Source organism: Eleutherodactylus coqui, chromosome 2 (assembly GCF_035609145.1).
Source record: "Eleutherodactylus coqui strain aEleCoq1 chromosome 2, aEleCoq1.hap1, whole genome shotgun sequence".
NCBI classification, from domain to species: Eukaryota; Metazoa; Chordata; class Amphibia; order Anura; family Eleutherodactylidae; genus Eleutherodactylus; species Eleutherodactylus coqui.
The window spans coordinates 276673553-276696471 of record NC_089838.1 but is presented as its reverse complement, the minus strand read 5'-3'; the positions used below and the strand labels follow the sequence as shown (position 1 = coordinate 276696471).

General features: G+C 43.3%; 1 protein-coding gene across 9 annotated transcripts in view; it reads right to left on the bottom strand.

Annotated features, from left to right (window-relative positions):
- The window catches only part of AAK1 (AP2 associated kinase 1), a 103880-nt gene that overhangs the window by 15343 nt on the left and 65618 nt on the right, over positions 1-22919 (bottom strand). For 2 of the 9 annotated variants that reach the window (XM_066593040.1, XM_066593041.1), the window contains 3 exons: positions 21369-21470; positions 16925-17026; positions 15999-16109 (listed from right to left, as the gene is read on the bottom strand). The exons of 1 other annotated variant lie outside the window; for it this stretch is intronic. In XM_066593040.1, coding sequence (XP_066449137.1) covers positions 15999-16109; positions 16925-17026; positions 21369-21470 — 315 coding nt within the window. Of the gene's footprint in view, positions 1-1066; positions 1857-6011; positions 6117-15998; positions 16110-16924; positions 17027-21368; positions 21471-22919 lie in introns of those variants that run through there. 6 more of the 9 variants (XM_066593045.1, XM_066593047.1, XM_066593042.1 and 3 more) reach the window with 6 other exon arrangements.

The window sequence follows — 22919 nt, the reverse complement described above, 5'->3', positions numbered from 1 at the left end:
GTAATTGTCTTTGATGATTTTTCATTGTGTTTCCTTTTTGTAATCATCTCCTTTCACCTCAATAATCCCTTTATGCTGTTCTGTCGGGTGTATTAACCCTTTGCAATGCAATTTTGGATTCAGGGTTTCCTAGGGGGCTTTCTCTTTCTGTCATTATACAATGGCGCTGTCTGCTGGCTAGAGCAATTATTGCAGTATGGGACATGCTGGAGAGGTCCCCTGACAACATAGCGGCCAGTAATATACAGTAAGAATACCCTGCAGGACGTCTTCCGGCATCGGAGCTGTACAGCCTTCCATCAGAATGTCTTCAGACGCCAGACAGTGGATTGGAAAGGGTTAATAAGAAATGTACTTTTTTCTACTTGTTTCAAATTGTCCAAATTGGAAGCTTGAGCAGATTTGGACTACTTTATACATAGCCTTGGTTGTGCTCCCCCCCTAGGGAAGTTGGCGTATTTTCTGGACTGACAGTACTTTTGTTAAATATTCTCTCCTGTGCCATTGAAGGCTTTACATATACACAATCCAGAAGGTAGCTCCACCCATTATTTTTTCTTTATTCTTCTGGTTATCCTTAAGTTAGGCCGTTAATAATTTACAACTGGACAACCCCTTTAAGGCCATCAGTCTATGAAATCTCCACAGTTTACTAGCATCAAGCAACAAATTCTGACATAATTTTCTTTATTCCTTCAATATAATATGCGGGAGGAAACAGAGGAAATCAGAGAAAGCACATGTGTAACATAGCAGAGGACGAAGATCCATTAACATCGCAGACTGTGTGTGGTATATGACAACTTCCATTACGTTCCAAACACTGCTGTTGCCAAGCTGTGTAGTCACCGATATAACACAAATTTTTAAAAAGAAGTTCTCCGCTTCAGTTTATTTTTCCAAAAATCTGATTACTATTGCTTTAAGAGACAGAGAACGGTAAGGTTACAGTCCGGCCGATCCTAACCCCTTCCTTTGTTCTCAATTCAGTCAATCCCAATACCATTGAAAGGCTGAAAGGCTGCCAGTTCCCATCCCAGCCTGCATTAGTAATCAGATTTTTCTAAAAAAAAAAGAATGTAGGTGGTGAACTCCTCTCAGCAGAGATCCTAATATATTCTGCTTCCTGAGATACAAGTACTAACACTGAATATATTTAGGCAAGATTCACCAGCATTGCAATCCTCAACATCGAAAACAAGCTGTGCCGTCATACAATCAATCCAGAAGGACTTGCGTTCCGTCCTACATACAAATATCTTAGGATGACAAAATAGAGAGGCCTGTGGAATTTTCTTTTCAGTACATCCAGACGACATAGTGAGCAAAAGTGGAATAAAAAAAAAAAAAAGAAAGAAATGCACCAGTTTATGATGAGTATTCATATTTGGGTACGGCAATAGAACAAGAAACATGGAGCATTATTATTTGCACAGCTTAAGCACACTGGATTTTCTTCGTCTCCCACCCGACACAGTCGTCCAACCCGCACAGTCCTTCCACCACACAGGTCTTTATCGCTTAAGACGGAAGCAGTTTGTTCACGACGGAAAAAAGGCGGTAAGGATATGTATTCAGAGTCAGCCACAGGCTCCATAGCAGATCCACACTATACTGATGTGCACAGAAGGTCGAAATAAAAAATGAAAAGATGTACATATATATATCTATCTATCTATATATATATAATATATATATGTAGGGTTACTCCTCTGTGGGGAGGGAAGGGTAGTTTAGGGGGTTCGCTAGCATGTGTGCGCTTTACAAGTCTATGAGCTGATCCACCAGTAGAAGTGACCTGGTCATGTTTGGTAGGCTGGACTCATTGTTCCCACTGCTGTTATTAGTGTGAGGACCTGGAAAGTGGGGGGAAAGAGAGCGATTCAGTATGTGTATGGAAAAAAAACAAACAGAGAAAGCTTGAGCAGAAGGGGAGAGTGCAGAAATGAGAGAGAGAGCAGAGACAGTAGTAATACAGAAGCTAGCTGCAAAGGCTTGTTCACATTTGGCATTCTAAACAGGTTTCCCTTCGGTATTTAAGGTTTGTTTGTTTTTTAAGTGGCAACAAATTTCAGAGAGGGGAAAAAGATGATTTGTTTTGACAAATACAATGCTAAATGTGAACAAGCACTTATTACTTCAATTTATTTGCTGTTTAAGCAAGTAGGGTTAAGCAGTGCAAGGTTTTCTGGCACATAAGGGGTTAACACATCCACAAGTTTACCAATTGATTCTGATCTAATGCTTCACCTTACATCATTGCATGTTTTGAGGATGCCTTTGGTTGAACTGGCTATAAGTGGAAGGTTGAGCCTAAAACTAAAAAGCCCTCATTTGTATTAGACAAGAGCTGTCCAAATGAGTGGGACCAAATGACTCTCGTATTTGTATGGAGGCCTTCCGACTCTTCCCCAACAGATGTCGTCGGGTGAATAGAAGATAGGACATATTAAATTACAATGCCAGATCCTTTCACTTCTCTTAGAGGTAAGTCACCACAAGAACTGTCTGGCTGTGGCTTTCTCCACATTAACAAACACATGAATGCTCAGGTGAACTGAGTGTTCATGTATGGGGGATTTGGGAGCAATGGCTGTTGGCCGAAAACACCTGCAGCCAACAGCTATCAAAGGTGTATGGACACCTTTAGGCCTCATGTCCACGGGCAAAAGAAGATTTAAAATCCGCAGCGGATTTTAACTCTTCTCCCGCGCGCGGATCCGCACCCCATAGGGATGCATTGACCACCCGCGGGTAAATACCCGCGGATGGTCAATAAAAGTGATTTTAAAAAAATGGAGCATGAAAAAATCTGGACCATGCTCCATTTTCGTGCGGGTCTCCCGCGGGGACGGCTCCCGCGGGCTTCTATTGAAGCCTATGGAAGCCGTCCAGATCCGCGGGAGACCTAAAATAAGAATTTAAAAGAATTAACTCACCCGTAGCAGAGCGGGAAGGTCTTCTCTTCCTCACGGCCGGATCTTTCTTGCTTCGGCTCAGCAGATGTGCCCGGCGCATGCGCGTGGCACACCGGCGACATGCCGCCGGCGTGCCGGGTTCATCCGCCGGCCGAAAAAGAAGATCCGGCCGTGAGGAAGAGAAGACCTTCCCGGTCCGCTGCGGGTGAGTTCATTCTTTTAAATTCCTATTTTCAGCGCTCATGTCCGCGGGGCAGGAGGGACCCGCTGCAGATTCTCCATGGAGAATCCGGAGCAGATTTGATTTTCCCCATGGACATGAGGCCTAATACCTACTGAACCCAGTCATCATTGTCAAGAATACCAAGTGAGCTCATGCCTTGTATAGGATCCAATCAGCTTCTGGATTTTGTTGAGGACAGAATTTGTATGTAACCACAATATGGCACCAAAAGGAATCTGTGGGTCCCTACTGTGCCTTCATAGGTCTCCAATTTTGCACAAAGTTTTTTTTCCTGACTGGCATCATGAATCCACCAAGAAAAATATGACATACTGTATTACCAAAGTGCTGTCCCCTAGGAATACTAATTGTATGGGAGTATGCCGCCCATAAGATATGTCATCATGAACAGGCATACAAAGTAGCTATGGCTCTCAATTTGGCTCATCATATTGAGTCCTCATGGTGCTCTGCCATGTGCACGATGCCTCAACGCAGCCATACATTAGGGATTTTAAAAAGCCATTTTCTATAGGACTTGTCATTCTTGGTTGGTTTGTGAAGGCGGTCGTCCAGGACAACAATGCCATAAGTTAAACTAACTATTTGGACAAATACAGATCTTTTTGACAGATATCTACCATTAGATGGCAGCCATCACAGTCATTTTTGTCACAAAAAGGCATTAATGGTCATCTAAAAATGGTCTAATGGTACGTTCGCATGTCCCGGAAAATCCACAGCTCTCTACTGTACAAGCAGTGTGGATGAGACTTCAACAAATCTGTCCACATGCTAAGCAAAAAATGTGCATCGTAAATGGACCTCTGATGCGGTTTTTAAAAACCTGAGCTTGTCAAATTTATGCTGCGGATTTTTACTGTGGATTTCGCAGAGCATTTGGTGCAAATTTTGCCATTGTGGAAGATCCACACCAATCTGAATATTCCTTTAATCGGCCTTTTGCCCATTCGAAATCTCTATTATGTGGTCACATTTAGAGGGGTTATCTATAGTGATTTTACATCATAAGTTTTAAATTTCGCTTCAGTCACAATTGCTTTTTATAACATTTTGGGCAAATGCAGAGCTCATACCAATACTGATGTCCAAGCATTAAAAGAGTTATACAGAAATAGAAAATCATGGCTTCCAAAAGCAGCGATACATCTGTCTATGGGCAGAGTCGGATATTGCTGTTCAACCCCACTGAAGTGAATAGGGCTTGGCTGCAATACCAAACACAACCCAATGGACAAGAAAAGCGCAGTTTCTGGAATAAGACAATCATGTTTTTACTATCTTGGACAGCCCTTTACAATGGATTTGGGGACAAGATTTTGAGGCATTGCAATCACTTCAAATGGGAGAATTGGTAGTATCTTAGCTCTTAGAACTCACATTTATTTTAAAGCAACCATCCGGTTTCAGAACAAAATTCTGTCCCAGGTCAGGAGGAGGGTATATTATATGTAGTACCATGTTTCCCCCAAAATAAGACCCTGTCATATTAATTTTTGCCCCAAAAGGAGGCGCTAGGTCTTTTCAGGGGATATCTTACTATACTTACCTAGCAGTCTTGGTCCAGTTTCCTCCCGCTGCTCTCCAGAGCACCAACGCGCTTCTTGCAGTCCTCGGCCTCCCACAGAAGATCACTTCCTGGTTACGGGATTCATAAATCCCGCCTCCAGTAAGTGATGGCTCTGAGTGGATTTGAGCGCTGCTCAGCCAATCAATGCAGCGCTCGATCAACCAATGCGTTGGCTGTGATTGACTGAGTGGACTGCAGGACGCGTGGCAGAGCTCCAGAGAGCAGCGGGAGGGATCTGGACCAAGTCTGCTAGGTAGGTTTTTTTATTGTAATGCAGCCAGGGCTTCTTTTCAGGGTAGAGACTATTTTAAACCTCCCCAAAAATACAGAAAAATCAGGGTAGGGAAACATTTTGGGGATTTGGGGGGAAACTGGGTAGTTTGTCATGCAGGCCTTTATTCTGTGCCCTGTTTTCAGAAATCCAAGATGGCTGCTATTTTCTATGCAGCCAATACACACTGTACCAGCTCTCTGATTGGATAGTACAGATCATGTGAGCAACTCTGGCCAATCAGGGAGCAGGTACAGTACATTTGTAGTCTAAAACTACCAATGCACTGTGGGATTAGGTAGTCTGAAGATTGTGTAAGCCATGTTGGATGGCCCGAAAACAGGACCCGGAAGCAGCAGATCAGAGGGCCGGCAGTGGAGAACAACTGAAGGCAATATACCTTCTTCCCCTCTGGTCCCAAGACAGAATTCTATCACAAAAGTGCAGGTTTGCCTAAATAACTGGGGCAATTGTAGGTAGTGGAAACCCTCCAAAGCAGTGTAAAAAGGTGAACAGAAAAAACTATTTAAATTTTCACCAATAAACTAAAATAACAGGTTGATATAAAAAAGGCATTGTGTAACATTCACAAATATTCTGGCAGTACATAAACCTTCTATAGAAACCAATGTGTGATCAGTCTGTATACAACGGAAAGACATTATGGTGCTGATGGTTGAAGTCTACTTGATGACATCCCAGTGGTGTAAAAAAAAAGCTCAGTCATATGACCTCGTTGCCTTCTAGGCTATAAGATGGCCTCACATGCAAAAGATTTGTGGTTATGTGTCTTATAATTGTGAATGTTACTTGTGGCACTTTTTTCATAAATCAACTTGCACTTCAGTTCAAGGTCAAACCAAAGAGAATTTGCAAATGCTTAGCTTTAACCCCTTAATGCCAGAAAAGTCAACTTTCTTTTTTGATTTTAAGCATATGATTGCTTTGCACCATTAAAAAAAAAAAAAAAATCTTCGACCCACTGATCATCTCCCTTTTCTGTCTTACCTTGGGAATTTTTGGAAACCAGTACCGGAATAGGATCAAATTCATCATCAGCCCTTTTTTCTGTATCATCCGGGATATCAAAGCCCGTTAGAAGGTTAGTATCATCTGCAGCGTGCGGAGGAGAAAGAGAGAAGCGGGAAGCTCAGACAGCGAAAGAGAGAAGCCTGTTAGCATTTTTACATAAGAGCCAAGCGAGGGGAAGATCACAGGGAACTATAACACAAGGGAATGGCCAGGGAAGGTGTGGTTGATGGTGATTTCCTGCTCTATCAAGTCCTATCTATGGCCCTGGCAGAAGGTGTTCTTAAGCATTCTGCTGATAACCCCTTACAAGTAAAGACATGCTAGCAAAAACTTGGGAGTATTTTTTTTTCTTCTATTTATTTATTTACTACTGGTCATTAGTTGTACTGGAGATCAGGAGCAAATTGATTGTACATGATCCCATTACTTGGGCAGTACACATATATACACACAGATTTATATACACACACACACACACACACACACACACACACACACACTTTTGGTAACGTGCATAAGACAGCATTAGGGTGGTCATACAGAATAAATTAAGATGAGCCGAACTCCTTGATTGTGGTGGGACTGCCCAATCATCTAGTGTCCCTGGGGGCCTACTGACTCCTACAGATGGCAAATATCTAGGGAGATAAAGGATCAGGCAGTTGGATTTTAGGCTGAACTAGATGGACAATGTCTCCTTTCAGCCTAACATACTATGTTACATGGAGCGGATGAAGACTAAAAACACAAAAGCTATGTATTTCTTGTTGATATCTATATGCATCTTGAAGATATATTTGTATATCCACCTATTCCTATATCCACTGAATCTGAAAAAATGTTTTACCCAGTTAAAAAAAAAATTTGATTAGTACCAGATTGAGAAGAGGACTGTGGGTGCTCATCCCAACGATAATCGTTCTTGTGCTCTTACACAGGAACGAGCAACACCTGTTTTCACGGGCAGATTCGTTGTTTAGTCTTCTGCATGCAACAAATTTTGGTTTGTCGTTCAGTCACGCGTTTATACTGAACACTAAGGATTGAGATTCCCACTGGATGCAGTAATCTGAACAACTTCTCAGCCCATATACAAGGACCCTTGGACTACTGTTACGTGTGCTGCTGGGATCTGTAGTTCTAAGCTTCCTAGCAGCACAGCCCTTACAGGGTTAATTGATTGAGCTGGCTGGGTGTGGTACTTCCTGCTAGCCAATCTCCTGGTTTTGCGCTAACATATAAACCCAGCTCCTGGTCAGTCTCTGGCTGGGTTCCAGAGTAAGCAGTCATGAATCCTTGTCTGAAGCTGGTCTTGAACTGTTGGGAGGTATCTGCCTTGTTCCCACTCAGAACGTGTATGCAAGTAGGTCTTTTGTGTCTCTCTGCTTCCCTGAGACGGTTTGGACACCTGTAGTCCTGGTCTGCATTACATGCAGTTCCCCTTTTCCTTCCCCCCACTACAGGTGCAGCCTCCAAATGTCTTATGTCTTACTCTGTATATCAGCTTGTGTAGCGGACTGTCTGTTGTGTGTCAGTTGGTGTAACTTGACATGGTTCCCTATGTCAGCTTGTGTGGCTGACTGTCTATTCCCCCTGGCATGAGGACACAGACTTGATGTGAGTTTCATCTGTGTACATGTGAGCTCTGGGTGGAGTCTGTCTGGTTTTTACTATATGTTACAGTTGGCTGTGTGCCCTGTGCGGTTCCCGATGGAGCTGGCTGTGTGCCCTGTGCCCTGTCCGGTTCCCGATGGAGCTGGCTGTGTGCCCTGTGCCCTGTCCGGTTCCCGATGGAGCTGGCTGTGTGCCCTGTGCGGTTCCCGATGCAGCTGGCTGTGTGCCCTGTGCGGTTCCCGGTGCAGCTGGCTGTGTGCCCTGTGCGGTTCCCGGTGCAGCTGGCTGTGTGCCCTGTGCGGTTCCCGGTGCAGCTGGCTGTGTGCCCTGTGCGGTTCCCGGTGCAGCTGGCTGTGTGCCCTGTGCGGTTCCCGGTGCAGCTGGCTGTGTGCCCTGTCCGGTTCCCGGTGCAGCTGGCTGTGTGCCCTGTCCGGTTCCCGGTGCAGCTGGCTGTGTGCCCTGTCCGGTTCCCGGTGCAGCTGGCTGTGTGCCCTGTCCGGTTCCCGGTGCAGCTGGCTGTGTGCCCTGTCCGGTTCCCGGTGCAGCTGGCTGTGTGCCCTGTCCGGTTCCCGGTGCAGCTGGCTGTGTGCCCTGTCCGGTTCCCGGTGCAGCTGGCTGTGTGCCCTGTCCGGTTCCCGATGCAGCTGGCTGTGTGCCCTGTCCGGTTCCCGGTGCAGCTGGCTGTGTGCCCTGTCCGGTTCCCGGTGCAGCTGGCTGTGTGCCCTGTCCGGTTCCCGGTGCAGCTGGCTGTGTGCCCTGTCCGGTTCCCAGTGCAGCTGGCTGTGTGCCCTGTCCGGTTCCCAGTGCAGCTGGCTGTGTGCCCTGTCCGGTTCCCGGTGCAGCTGGCTGTGTGATCTGTCTTGCTGGTTCATGTCAGTTTGTATGTTTATATTCTGTCAGTTTTGTGTAAGCTTGCTGTATGACCTGCGATCTGTGTCCTGTCCTGTTGCAGCATTCTGTGTGTCTGGTTCTCCTGGACTCCAGGTTAGTGTAGGGACTAGTGGTATAACCAAGAGCTGTGAAGTTGGCCCGCTAGCTTCCACGTTTTGTACAAAATGTCAACTAATGCCTAGTATTTATATTCAGCTTATCTGTTATTAGTGGTTGCATTTTGTCTGCTGTATGCGGTGTTTTCTGGCTGTGTATCCTGTTATTCTGTCCCTGTCATTTGACATGTGTATGTCTCCTTGGATCAGCTAGGGCCCAGTTCCGAAGACCGTTGGGCCACCCTCTTATTGGGGCGATGTCCCCGCTTAGGTAGAGCCACTGTCATCCTCCCTTGTAGCACAGGGTCAGTTGCCTGGATTCCGTGTTGATCTCCTGTGTTCGAGTGTGCGTGCATACTATGTACTACCACACTTCTGAATGCTTACTGACTACTTACTACTAGAACCATTTGGGTACGATCGTAACAACTACTTTATGATGGATCGCCACTCATTAGTGTTTGTTAGTTGGGGTTGGGTGTCAAATATTTATTAAATAGTGGCAGTAGATAGGAATGTATTACAGGGATGGGACAGTAGCCAATATGCAAGTGATAGTATAGCAGATTCTAGTGGTTTCTTGTTACTGAAACCACCTTCAAGAACTGTTGAAAGCTGGGAAACAGTTTGGCTCTAAAGAGGACATAAAACTTAAGCATTTATAACATATTGCTTAGACAGGTCATGAAACTCTGGAAAACCACTGGATTCCACAAGGATGACAAGATCACAGACCTATGAATTCTGGCGTTTTTACAACACAGTGCGCCCCCTCAACCCAGTGAGGTTAATGGAACAGTTTCAAACACATTGATGGGTTGAGAGTGGGACCATTTCACAAAGAGTAATGGGGTTGTAACCCTTTCCTCAGCATGACACCCATTTCTAATTGCCATTGGTGGAATATGCAAAAACATGGTTGGCCACGGAAAAGTAGGCTGGCACCATACTCTTATGAAAGTGGTCTAAAAGAAAATTTACTGGTTGTCCATAACAACCAATCACAGTACAGCTTTTATTTTACTGCAGTAGTATAAGAAATTAAAGCAGCGCTGTAATTGGTTGCTATGGGCAAAGATTTTCTTTTAGACAGCTTTTATAAGTGTGTGGTGCCAGCTACATTTTCATGGCCACCACGTATAACCATGGATTATTATAACAGACACACATCTAAATGTAACACATTCAATCACACAAAGATGATATATTGAGGCTGATTTAATAATCCTGTCGGATTGTGTAACCTTAGACAAGGCAGTCTACAAATGCAGCAGCTCATGTTTGATGATAAATTTGGGAGGTCTTTAGACGCTTGTGTCTAACTTTGCTACGTGCTAAGATAACCAATAGGCAGTATAAACTTTTGGCACCTGCCGTTGCATACAGGCCATACTCCTTTTCTGCTAGACCGCACACCCTTGCTGAATGAGGTGTGGGGGATTATTCTTATTGGCGCATTTATCATCAAGACTCTAAGACTCAATGTGACATTATGACACATTTTACAACAAAGCCTAGGTGTAATTACGCTTGCAAATCTGCCCCATTATGCTTTTTCAACGATGATCGGTATGGCAAGCAATAGAACTGCATTAGTCACCCTCACATTACAGCAGAAGTGCTATAACACTTTCATAAAATACAAAAATGCAGTCATCTTGGTAGAACATGCGCATTATTTGAATGGCATGGGGAGATAAGCGGCGGTACTTGTGTCTAGCATCCTCTTAGATCTCTGGGAAACAACCTGGTCAAACAGGGAAAATTCAATCTACCCAATCCACGTTTCACCATTCGATAAGACTTACATGTTTCCAACGTGTTTGATGGTAAGCAGGTTCAACTTGCAAAAAATGTCTGGAGTTTTAGGTGTATTTGTACATTGTCAAAGACACTCAACAGTACGTGGCATGTACACAAGTAGCAAACATTAACTTGACACTTAGAGGGGAATTTATCAAGTGAAATATGGTGTTAAAGTGTCACAAATTGTGACGTTACGTCCTTACTTGTGCAAAATATTTGCAACTTTGCTTTGTGCACCAACTCAAAAGCACTTGTCGGAGGGGAGCGTGGCCACCCCTTCCTGACAGATTTACACTAGCCTGCCAAAAGTAATTGGACACCCGAGCAAGAATCAAAAAAGTTGTATTTATTTATACACTATATATTAGTGGGGCTCCTTTGGTCTTAAAGACATTACCTACTGTCTCTCATACTTTCTATGAACATCTGATACACCTCAGCTGGTATTTCCTTCCACTCATCCTGCAAACATCTGGTGGGTTCTCTCAAAGACAATGCATTGGCCCGTCTACAGTGGTGCAAGGGGCATCATCACTGGACAGTTGAGCAGTGGAAAAACATTCTATGGAGTAATGCATCAAGCTACTCCATATTCAACTTGGATGGACGTACCTGCATGTGCAAGATGCCTAGGGAATGCCTTTTGCTACAGTGTATTGTGCAAGTACGGCAGAGGTTCCCAATCTGAACCTACTGAACAATTTTGGAATGAACTGGAGCATAAGATCAGAAAATATGAACAGCATCCATTTTCTTTCAGAGAACTTGCCAGATGTTTGCAGGACGAATGGAGGCAAATACCAGCTGAAGTGCATCAGACGTTGGTAGAAAGTATGCCATGGAGAGTATCCGATGTGGTTAGGGCCAAAAGGAGCCGCACCAAGGCCGCTCTCACACTAGTGGTTTTTACCGCGTATCACAGGTGCAGTTACTGTGATAAAAAAAAAAAAAATAGCACAGTGTATGTGGATCTGTCGGCATGCAGCAGTATGTAGTGGTAGGCGCCAGAACACATGTGGGAGCATGGCCGAAGTATTACCATGTGTGAATAAATACTACTTTTAATTCAAGTGTTGTGTTACTTTTGGTAGGAGAAGGTATAATTTTTACTATAGGAACTGGGGGGGGGGGGGAATATACAACAAATGTATTTCAGCTCATGACTGGTCTAGATTTCTGTGTAGCCACAGGGATGGACTGAGATGTGTAATCTCTGAAGAGGCATTACATTAACACGTTGCCAATGTTTCAGCAAACCTTTATACAGACAGGACTTGGCTTGCTTGTGTTACGTTAATTTGTTGCAGCTGTATATTTAAGGCGAAGCATCAAGTTAATATTTGCTACATCTATAAACAACTAGAACTAAAACACAGACAGGCACATATTGCATGCATAGCTTAAAGAGGGGTTGGCCGGTTACAATTAACTTTTTAAAATTTGAGCCAAGTGGATTAAAACAGTGTTTATCTGTCCTCCGCCCCAGCGATCCAGCAGGTCTGTTGGCAGCAGAAGTTGGGGTGACCGCTGCCTGTCAGACTGCAGCATCACAGTTCAAGACTCCTGGCATCATGGTGCCCAGGAGGTGAGCACTGATGCCAGGAGAATTGGTGGCGAGGCTGCTACTTCAGATTGGCAGGCAGTGGTCACCTGATTTTCACTGTTAGAATCGAGGGGCTGCAATGCTGAATGGCAGACGCTGAGAAAGGCTAAGAACCATTTATTTTATTGTTCAAACCCATTTGGTTCTAAATTTAAAAAAAATATATAATTAGAGCTGGACAACACCTTTAACTGAACGGAATATAAAACCACTGCACCAATTACCTTCAGGTGTACCAAACAACTCTATGGTCAAAAGACAATACAATGCAAAGCAGAAAAAGTTAAAGGGAACCAGTCATCAACTAGAAGCTCTAAAAACTAAATTATGGTGCTTCTAGTTTAGCTGATGTGGAGTCCAGGGAGTCTCATTCCAGCGCTGTCCTCCAGCAAAGTCAACCCGCGCACACCAGCGTGACTCTGTTCAAAAGGCTGTGCGCCCATTCCCAGTCATCTGTATGAGAGTGCAGGTGCATGGCCTTCTGAAAAGAGTCACTGACTGCGCACACACTTACTTTGGCGGGGACAACCTAGGAACGGAAAACCGGGCAAGTGCGAGACATAACTCTCCAACCTCCACATCAACCTAGACTATAAGCACCATAAACTGTAGTCGATGACCGGATCCCTTAATTTAAAATGTTATGGATGAAAATGTAAGGATATAATAGATAAGACGAGAAAGCTAAGCCGAAGACCAAAAAGTTGGATATATGAAGTTGAATCCTCATTACAATCGTGCACACTACTTCTTATGCTACCGGTAAGGGGAAATGCTCCCAAAGACCAGGTTAGGCTAGGTGCACATCAGTGTTTTTCTGCATTGATACAGAGGTCTCAAAGACACTCTCAAAAGCCCGGCACATTAACCTGCCAATGTAGCTCTAAGGACTCTTTGCTCCAACATTACAGTATATATATATATATATATATATATATATATATATATATATATATATCTGATAAACAGATGTATGCAATTGATGTAAAGCCATACATGACGACTGGATAGGACTTGTTCTACCTTCCCCACTTCAAGCGGAGCACAGAGGGAACACTAAATGGATTTCGGACCACTAACACTATAGAAAATACACGTTTCAGGACAAAATTTAAAACCAGGAAATATGCAGTCTTGACTGTGGCTTAACAGAGTCATTAAGAACAAACTCCCTTCCTCTGTACAGCTCTTTACATCTGAATTAGAAGGATCAATAACATACACTAATGTAAAAGCCAAACAGCCATTTAGTATTTTAAATGCCAAGCTAAAAGAATTGTAAATCATCCCTAAAATAAAACAATGGGACAGATTAACTATTGAGAATTCACAAGTTTTCTAGCACAAATGGCACCAGAAAACATGCATGCTATGCACCACATTCACAATGTATATCAGACACTTTACCTGGTCCGACCTAAGGGAAATGGCTTAACCCTTTCCAATCCAATTTGTATTCTGGTTTTCCTCAGGCCTTACTCTTTTTCTGCCATTACACAATGGCGCTATCTGCTGGCTAAAGCCAGTACTGCATGAGGTGACAAATTGGATAGGATCCGACAGCAGAGAGGCTGGCAATATACAGTAAGAGAACCCTGATGGACGTCTTCCAACATCAGAGCTGCATAGCCTTAAATCATAATGTCTTCAGACGTCAGACAGTGGATTGGAAAGGGTTAATGGAAGGGAGAATAACCTAAATATAAGACTGCGTGCCAAAATGGTGATAAAAATTTTGAGTAAAATCTGATGTAAACTAAGCCAAGTAATACAGGGTATAAAACATCTGAAGAAGTGCCACATGCATCCTCCAGCTGTCACTAGGTCTTAAAATGCACCAGATTTATCAGTCTAATTAGACAGTATAAGTAAATCCGCCCCATTATATTTGCTCTCCCTGTAGGGTTTCTATAACTTATTCTGCATTTGATCCTATGGTCACTGTGGGTAAACAGTACCTATGGTAAGAAATGACATGCAGCAATTACATTGATCAGGTATCTCTAAAATATTCATAGCAGTCAAAATAACACAAACAGTATAAGGGGAAATTATCAGCAAGGATGCTGCCTTTAACCCCTTGAGTGGCAGGTTTCCTACCACCCTGTCGTGCCCACCAGGGCAGGTTTTTTAAAATGGTCTAATCATTGAATTTCAACTAGTTTTGCAGTTGCGTCTCAAGAGCCATAACTTTTTCATTTTTCCATTGACATGGCCATACAAGAGCTTGTTTTTTGCGGGACAAGTTGTGATTTTTTAAACAGGGGGGAGGAAAAAAAGAAATGGGGAAAAAAGAAAAAAGGGGCCATGTCATTAAGGGGTTAAATAATGTATTAACTTCCTTCTCTGGGTCATTACGACGCACATGGATACCACATGTGTGATTGTATTTTTGATTTTTTACAAAGTAAAGGGAGACAAGTGTTTTTTTAATTTTTTTAATAATTTTTTAACTTTTTTTTTTTAAATTTTTTTAAATTTTTTTATTTTTTTTTGTCCCTTTAGGGGACTTCCACAGGGACCCATCAGGACCCCTGATCACATTCCAGGGGTCCGATGGTGACAGCCCTTTACATGCTGCAGTGACAGCCCTTTACATGCTGCAGTCACATAGACTGCAGCATGTAAAGGGTTAACACAGCAGAGATCGGAGGTTTTCTCTGATCTCTGCTGTAAGAGCTAGTACCTAGCTGTCCTCTGACAGCCAAGCACCAAGCTCTCCCTGCCACAGAGACCATCGGCTTGCTTCTGACAAGCCCATGGTCTCTATGGCAACCTGTAAACAAAGCAGGACATTGCCGACATGTCTGCAATATCTTCTGCTGGTTTTTCAAAGCCCTTGCTTTGTTCTCTGTGGGTCTGTGCAGGCAGAGCACACTGTCACAGCCTGTGGCATTGTGCTCTGCAGCTCCCATAGTGATACATAGCCCGGAAATCTTCCGGGCTATGTTGCTATGAGCAGTGGAGCTCGTCCCGGAACTTTTCCGGGTGTGCCACTCAAGGGGTTAAAAAAGAAGAAAGAAAAAAAAAATTTACACCTATTCAATCATAGATTACGAACAACTTCTTGAAGGTGTTTTGCAGTCAGATCCCCACTCATCTGATATTAATGGCCTATCCTAAGGAAAGTCTATCAATATCAAAGTCCAGAAACCCCTTTTTATACAATATCAAAATTGCTCGCTTTGGTAATCAGGAGTGGTTCAGATCATACTCTATCAATGCCCTCTGGCATTACCACAAGGATTGGTATATGTTCATGTAATCTCACTAGAGCCAGTATTGTGATCTTCATCACCACTATCAGGTTATATTAGGGATAGAAGGGTATATTATGGTCTTTTTACATGGGACAATAGTTATCCCAGTGATTGCTCAAAAGCGCATGTACGACAACTGTCGTTCCAAGTAAACATGTGACCTAACAGGGCGAGTGAGTGAGAATCACTCACTAGTCGGAGTCACTTGGTTTTCAGCTCACCTAAAAATCAAGCGATTGTCGGCTCGCGTAAACAGGCAGTCATTGATTTTTGAACGACTGCCTGTTTACTCTGAATGGAGGGGGAGGCTGGAAGAGACCTCATGTGCACTCAGTCTCCATTCAGCGAGCGATTATCGCTCCCGTATAATAGAACAAAAGCGATAATTGTTGGGATGGTTGATGGGTACTTAAGCACCCAACAGTCGTCCTGTGTAAAAGTACCCCAACTGAAAAAGTGGTGATGAGAGGTCTGTCCTTGGACAATCTGCTAGATCTTGAGGACAGTGCATAAACAGCAAACCCTGCACTCATCTGTCCCGCTATGCAGCCTAACTCCTCTCCCCAATGCTGTATGGACAGAACTTTATTTCCAGATATTACTGGACATACAGATGAATGGAAATATAGAAACAGATGAAAGGTAAAAATACAATATGATGCCACAGGGATGTTCACCAGCGAAGATGTATTACCTGCAGAAGTTGGGGCGGAGAGAGTTACTGGAGCAAACTCATCAAGGAGGTCAGCCGCGGGGTTAGAGAGAATAGAATAGTCAAGTAAAGAATCCTCCCCAGTAAGGGAGTCTGAAGATTCCAGAGGGCAGCATAAAGAAGGAAGTAGAGAGTTAGAAGCATGGATCATCAGTCCAGGTAATCACAGACTCGTTACACAATCGACATGCTATGGAATAAAAATGGTGGAATGGAGGTTCCAGTTTATGGAATTCATGTACATTTTGTTTTGTGCTTGCAAAAACATCTATGGAAAGTCCATAACCCTGGAGGGTGACAGAATGTTAGTCTGCAAAGCTGAAGCACCTTTCCCGCAGCAAGACAAGGCCTCCCACTACACATGACCATAGATGTCATATTTATGGGCTGCCAGATATCCAAATGACAGCAGGAAAATATAGCATGAACAGGATGGATATTTTATGCCTGGTCCCTTTAACATTAGCAGCATGGGAGTAAGAAGCAAGCCTTATCCTCCTTTGCCCTATTGCATATTGGATGTGAGAGGTGGGCAAAGAACAGTTTTCCAATGTCTAACTTCAGTAGTTAGTAAAACAAAGAAAATTAAAAATAACTAAATAAAAGTAATGTATACTGAAAATAAGACACCACTGCCTACATGACGGTGTCCAATGTCACAATATGTCGTCAGATGCTCCGTTGGAGAAAGGGATGTAGTCACAGTACTAAATCATTTACACAGAGGTTGTATAAGTGGAACCAGTTTAATAAGTTATTAAAACATCAAATGAAAAGTGTTCCTAGTATTGCAGATCCAGCAGTAAAGGCCTTCTTATATTCGCTAGAGTGAAAGGGCAAAAACAAAAACATTCCATATCTTCATAAGGTAAATATAGACTATTCTACAACAAACATCTAGCACCAACCTGTGCGATTTGAAGCAATGGAGTCTGCCTGTGAAGAGAGGCGCTGAGGCATGGGAGGCTCCAGCCCGGGAATAAGGCTTTCCACCACAGGCTCTGCCTTCCCTAGAAGTGGAGGTCACCATGTAACACAGAAGAGGGAAGCAGAGGATAGCAGAGAAAAGTAGAAATGAAACACATGAGAAATCCCAAAAAGGTACAGGACCAGTTTCATTAGAAGAGATCATCAGTTGAATATCCCACCCAGATGAAAGATTATATGACTATTCATCTCGACAGTGCCTCATGGATTATACAGTCTAGGGGCTCTGATCTTGGGGCAGCAACACCTCCACAGCAATGTAGGTCAGAAAAACAATGTGAAAACTGCAGCCCGTAAGGTCTCAGAAATGGTGGGTTTGTATCTCATATACGCCAACTGCACTATCCTACCAAAAGTAAGTGGACACCTAACCAAAAATCAAAGGCCCATTGTTCACGGGCGGATCTGATTTGCAGAAGATCCGCAAATCAGATCCGCCCATGGGAAAGCATGGGTGTCCGCACATGAATAAAAGCATGCGGTTTTATTTTGCGGACCTTTTGCTCCGGAAAACAAACTGCAGCATGCTCCATTTCAGTGCGGCTCCCACGCGGACAGCTTCCATTTAAGTTCGTGCAAGCCATCCTAGCCTCAGCCCATCTGCAATTGAATTTTTGAGGGAAAGCAGGAATTTTAGAAAAAAAAAAAACAAAAAAAAAAAAAACAAACTCCACAGCACAGGTGGGGCAGTGTGCTGGCCCGCACTTACGCACACATCCGCAGTGAAGAAAATAGAAGACCCGGATAAGCACACAGAAGACCTGGGTAATCTGTATCCTTGGCCAGGGTCGGATTCTGCTGCGGGCTCCTGCATTCAGAATCTGATCCGCCCATGGACATTGGGCCAAAAGCAGTACTTATTTCCATATGTTAATACCTAGTGGGGCTCCTTTGGCCCTAGTGACATCGCATACTCTCCATGGTATACTTTTTTGTACTAACGTCTTATACACCTCAGCTGTTTTTATCCTCCATTCATCCTGCAAAACGTTTGGAATGTTCTCTCAAAAAGTCCAATTACTTTGGTAGGATAGTGCATGTTCTTACAACTTGTACATTGTAAATAATAGATACTACAGGCCAAGACTAATACTTTTCAATTACACAAAATTTTCATACAGATGCTTCCACCCCCCACCCCCCAAAAAAACCACAGCCCCTCCATGAAACTGCACCTATGACTTTTTGCCCTGCATTTGGACCAGAATTACCTAAAAGCGAGCAAAGAGTTCTCAGTATGCCAAGTATTATGTGCAGAGTAGATACGGGGGATGGGCAGAGCAGGAAGGCTAAGATAACTTCAGCCAATAGCTGCAACGCAGGAAGTGATGTCAGAGGATAGGGCACCATTTTGAAAAAAACTGTACAGCCCAACAACATGCAGCTGTTTTGTTAATTCCTGCGTTGCTCAAGACCTACACTATACAGGGCACCTTGAAAACATACATTTGTGGCACCAGAGTGAGAGCATTAACAGTCCAGACGTGATATGACCCTAGTAAGCGGATTTATAATCTATTAAAATCTGCATGGCGTTTGATTTAACAGCTCCAAGGGAATGCAGAGAAAGTTCTTTGAGATGACCATCCAAAATTGCATTAAAAAGTGGTCTTCTGGGAGGGTGGTCTTCTCAAAAAAAGTGGCCAGTATGCATAGGCACACTCAAATAGGCAGCCTCCGGGCACTATGGATTGGCATCTCCATCTAAGAATGGCTATGAAAACACACTATTTGATATCTTCCAGTACCCTTTAAAAAAGAAATGTAAAGAACGGATTGTGCCCATAAGTGGAGGAAACTGGTCACCTAAATTTCTTTAATTTTTTCCTTTCTGGATTGTGGCTTCGTAGTTTAACCCTTTCCAATCCAATTTTGGATTCACAGTTTCCTAAAAGGCTTTCTCTTTTTGCTGTTACACACCGGTGCCATCTGCTGGCTAAAGCCGGTGTGTGTGTGCCAGAGAGGCTCCGACAGCAGAGTGGCTGGCAATAGACGGTAAGAATACCTTGTCGGACGTCTTCTGACAAGCTTCAATTAGAATGTAGGAAGACGTCAGACAGTGGATTAGAAAAGGTTAATAAATTAAGCTCCTGCTACTTCATGCCAAACGTGAAGGCAATAGACTGTTTGCAGACCTTGGTAAAACCATGAGTATTCAGTCATTTTCTTTCCACCATATACAAGGAAAACATACTTCTAAAAAGGAAAGTCATTCTTTCCTAACCAAAGCACATTGTGTAACTGAACCCCATCAAGTTAAGCATTGGATGTGCAGGTGGTCGTTGATAGGACTACCTGCCCTCCTGCTACATAGACTATAGATCTACAGTACATCCTCGTCATTGTTCATTACGAACATGTGATTACTCAGGATTTCTATACTTACAACTACATCTCTACACCCTACATTGCTTGAGCTTTGCTCTGTTCACCATCAACATTCGAGATGATTCATTAGCTAAACCCAAAGTGACTACCACAGGTCAGGAGCTGATCTATGCATCAGTAAAGGTCTGCGAGACATTTACTATAAAGCATGTAGCACAAGTTCACGGCCGGCATTCAGAGAAAATATGCTTTCTCCAAAAGATCAGGGTGTATACTACTTGAGAATATAGGAAATGTAAGTCAGTATTCAAGACGGACAAGAAAGCCGAGAGAATCATCTTACTAGAAAAGGTCAGGAGCCGTTTCTGGGCTTCTATAAACACAACGCTGGACAGCTGATGCCACTATTGGCCAATTATGAGGTGGAATAAGACTTGTTTTCACTTTTTTACTTGGTCCATCACTTAAAGCAGAGGCAACCATTGCGTCAGAAGAACCAACACGAATTCAAAACATACATATAAACGAACCTGGGATTTCAGTATAATCACTCTTGCTGTGTGAAAGTAGGACTAACTGAGGAGAGCGTTGTAAAATTAAATGAAGGTAATTGAATTGTAACTTTCCAATTATTGCGGCACTATTACACAAGTACCGCTAATGCTCATGATTTAGCAGCAATTGATGAGCTGCACTTGTACTTGCAAGATTAGCCCAGCAATAAGCAGCAAAGAGTTAGCGCTAGCGGTAGCCAGCAATTGTGCAGGTACTAGCGGCCTTAAGTATATTAATTGCTATATATAAAACTAGCTAGAACTCTTTTAAACTGAAAGGAGCTCAGGAAAACTTAAATATATGTTAACTTTTGCAATTATTCTTTTAAATTGCTACACTGGAAATAATTTTATTTTACCTTTTTAAAGCCTCATCATTAGCTCTGCTTTGTATCTACAACACCTGTGAAGAATCTTGTGTCTCCATGGTAACAGACTACAAACAATGCCAAGTGTAGTCTGGTGTTGGAGTTGTACTGTCCGTAGGTTAGATAGAAAAGGGGGACAGAATAAAGAATGCAAAGGTCGTTTTGGATGAGCCAGGTTCTTGGTCAGATGTAAGGAGCACCAGGTAACGCGCACGTCAATCTGCGCTTGTTTTATTTTCTTTTACAAGGGACGAGAATTGGCTTAAGGAGACAAACAATTACTAGTAAGATTATTCATCCCCACAGGCCAACTTGTACATCCCCCTACTCAAACGGGGAGATGTAAAGCCGATCAGTGAACATTTTTATGTAGCTAAAACTGAACAATCAGCTGAAGAACGAGCGACTGCTTGTTCATTGGCTGATGACTGGTCCCTTAAGGCCACTTTCACACTGCTGAGAAAAATCGCATGAGACTTGTGTTTTGCGGAACGCACAAATATGAACCCCATTCTATTGAATGGGATCATATACATGAACGATTTTTTCCCACATCGCAGTGCAGGGAAGGAAAAAAAAAAATTGCGTCATGTCTTATCTTTGGGCGTTCCCTTGGAACACATCACCCATTGATTTCAATGGGGCCTTCAAATGCATTGCGGGTTTGCGATGTGAGGTTTCCTATTGAAAACAGTGGGAAACACTTACTAATCCTCTGGTGCAGCTCTTCCTGAAGTGATACAAAGTGTTTGACTCGCACCTGCAGGATTAAAAAAAAAACAAACAAAAAAAAAAAACCCGCACGCTCTGGAGCGCGCTATTGGGCTGAGTTTCATGGCCCAATATCGCACTCATGTGAAATTAGCTTTATACTTGAATCCAGGACCATACTACATACAGGGAGTTGTCTGTAATCATGGAGATACACAGGTCTACATAGGAGCTGTATACACAAAATAGGGTACTTTATATTAAAGGCTATTTAAAAAATGAAGCATTTGCGTATTAAAAAAAAAAAAGTGCACACAGCCTTAAAAGATTATTTTTTAACTCCTATCACCATGAAGAAAAAAAAAAAATCCTGTGCCATCCCATCCCATCCCTCAGGCCATTACCATTCACTGTATCAGAGGTGCTCCCAAAAGGATCTGCCAGCTGTACAAGGTGAGGAAGCAGAAGCTGGGGTTCCGGAGATTTGAGACCCTCAATCAATTTCTCTGGGTCAAGCAAGAAAAAAAACAAAAACAAAAAAGAGGAAGGATAGAAAAAGAACATTTCATGAAGGAAAAGCAGAAAAGCAAAGCTTAGGGCATAGCATGCACATGACAGGCAGAAACACTCTTGCAGACGGCAGATACGTGGTGCACAACGCTGCCATCTATATAAAGTGTTCCTTGACTTGACGGAATTCAGCCCTGCAAGCAGACTAAAGGTACCTTTACAAGGGATGACTGTCGGCTAAATAGTCACTCGAAACAAAAGTGACAATAAACATGGCCACTGACAGGGTGATGGGTGAGAAGACCCTAGCCATTGTGTTTGAGCTTGCCAAATAAATAGTCACTGGTTGACAAAAAGTGGTCTGGTGTAAAGTCAGTCATTCAGATTTGCGAACCAGTTTGCATGGAGATGCCGTCTACGAACAATATCTCAGACCAACGCACGATCACCACCCTGTGTCAAAGCATACGAAGAGCTGTCGTTTACACGCTTCAATGACTTTTCTGAACGACTATATGGACGACAGCTACTCCATATAAAGGTACCTTCACTGTACATGCATCACAGAAGGGGAAATCAAGAATTACAAACAATCACAGAAAATGGCCGTTACTTACTGGGTGAGGAGTGCATATAGATGCATCCTCCTCTCACCATGCAGGTAGCTGACTACCAAATGGAGGAGCCAATAACACCTGTGCAGGACACCGATAAGACACCCACTCACACCGCCTCCTGATAATGAGGGGGGTGGATGCTTGGCATACACTCCCACACATAGTGGATACAGGGTGCCAGACCATTCTGATATATGTAGTTCACATGCAGATTTCCCCTTCTGTGATGCATTTATATTAGTGTAGGGACCCACTACAACGCAAGGAACCGTGAAGTGGTTAGTGGGCTCATGTATCTTGGCCAACATCCAACCAATGCCTGGCATTTATTATCTATCATTCACATGCAGTGTGGCATTAAGACTCTAGGGGGAGCCCAGGGTGGCAGTACCAATGTGGTTCACTGATGAATATGCAGGGCAACCCGCCGAATTATCATAGCGTCATTAATAGGTTGCTGGTCTGCATGGTGAACTACATATATCAGAATGGTCTGGCACCCTGTATCCACTATGTGTGGGAGTGAACACCAAGCATCCACCCCCCTCATTATCAGGAGGCGGTGTGAGTGGGTGTCTTATCGGTGCCCTCACAGGTGTTATTGGCTCCTCCATTTGGTAGTCAGCTACCTGCATGGTGAGAGGAGGAGGCATCTATATGCACTCCTCACTCAGTAAGTAACGGCCATTTTCTGTGATTGTTTTTACCTTCACTGTACACTTCCTAAAATGCCAATGGCAAAGTACAGTTCTGTGCAGACCAGCAGCAAATTGGATTCGTTTTACATCAGTGTGTCTGCATTGGATTTATATGGCCTGTATTGTTATT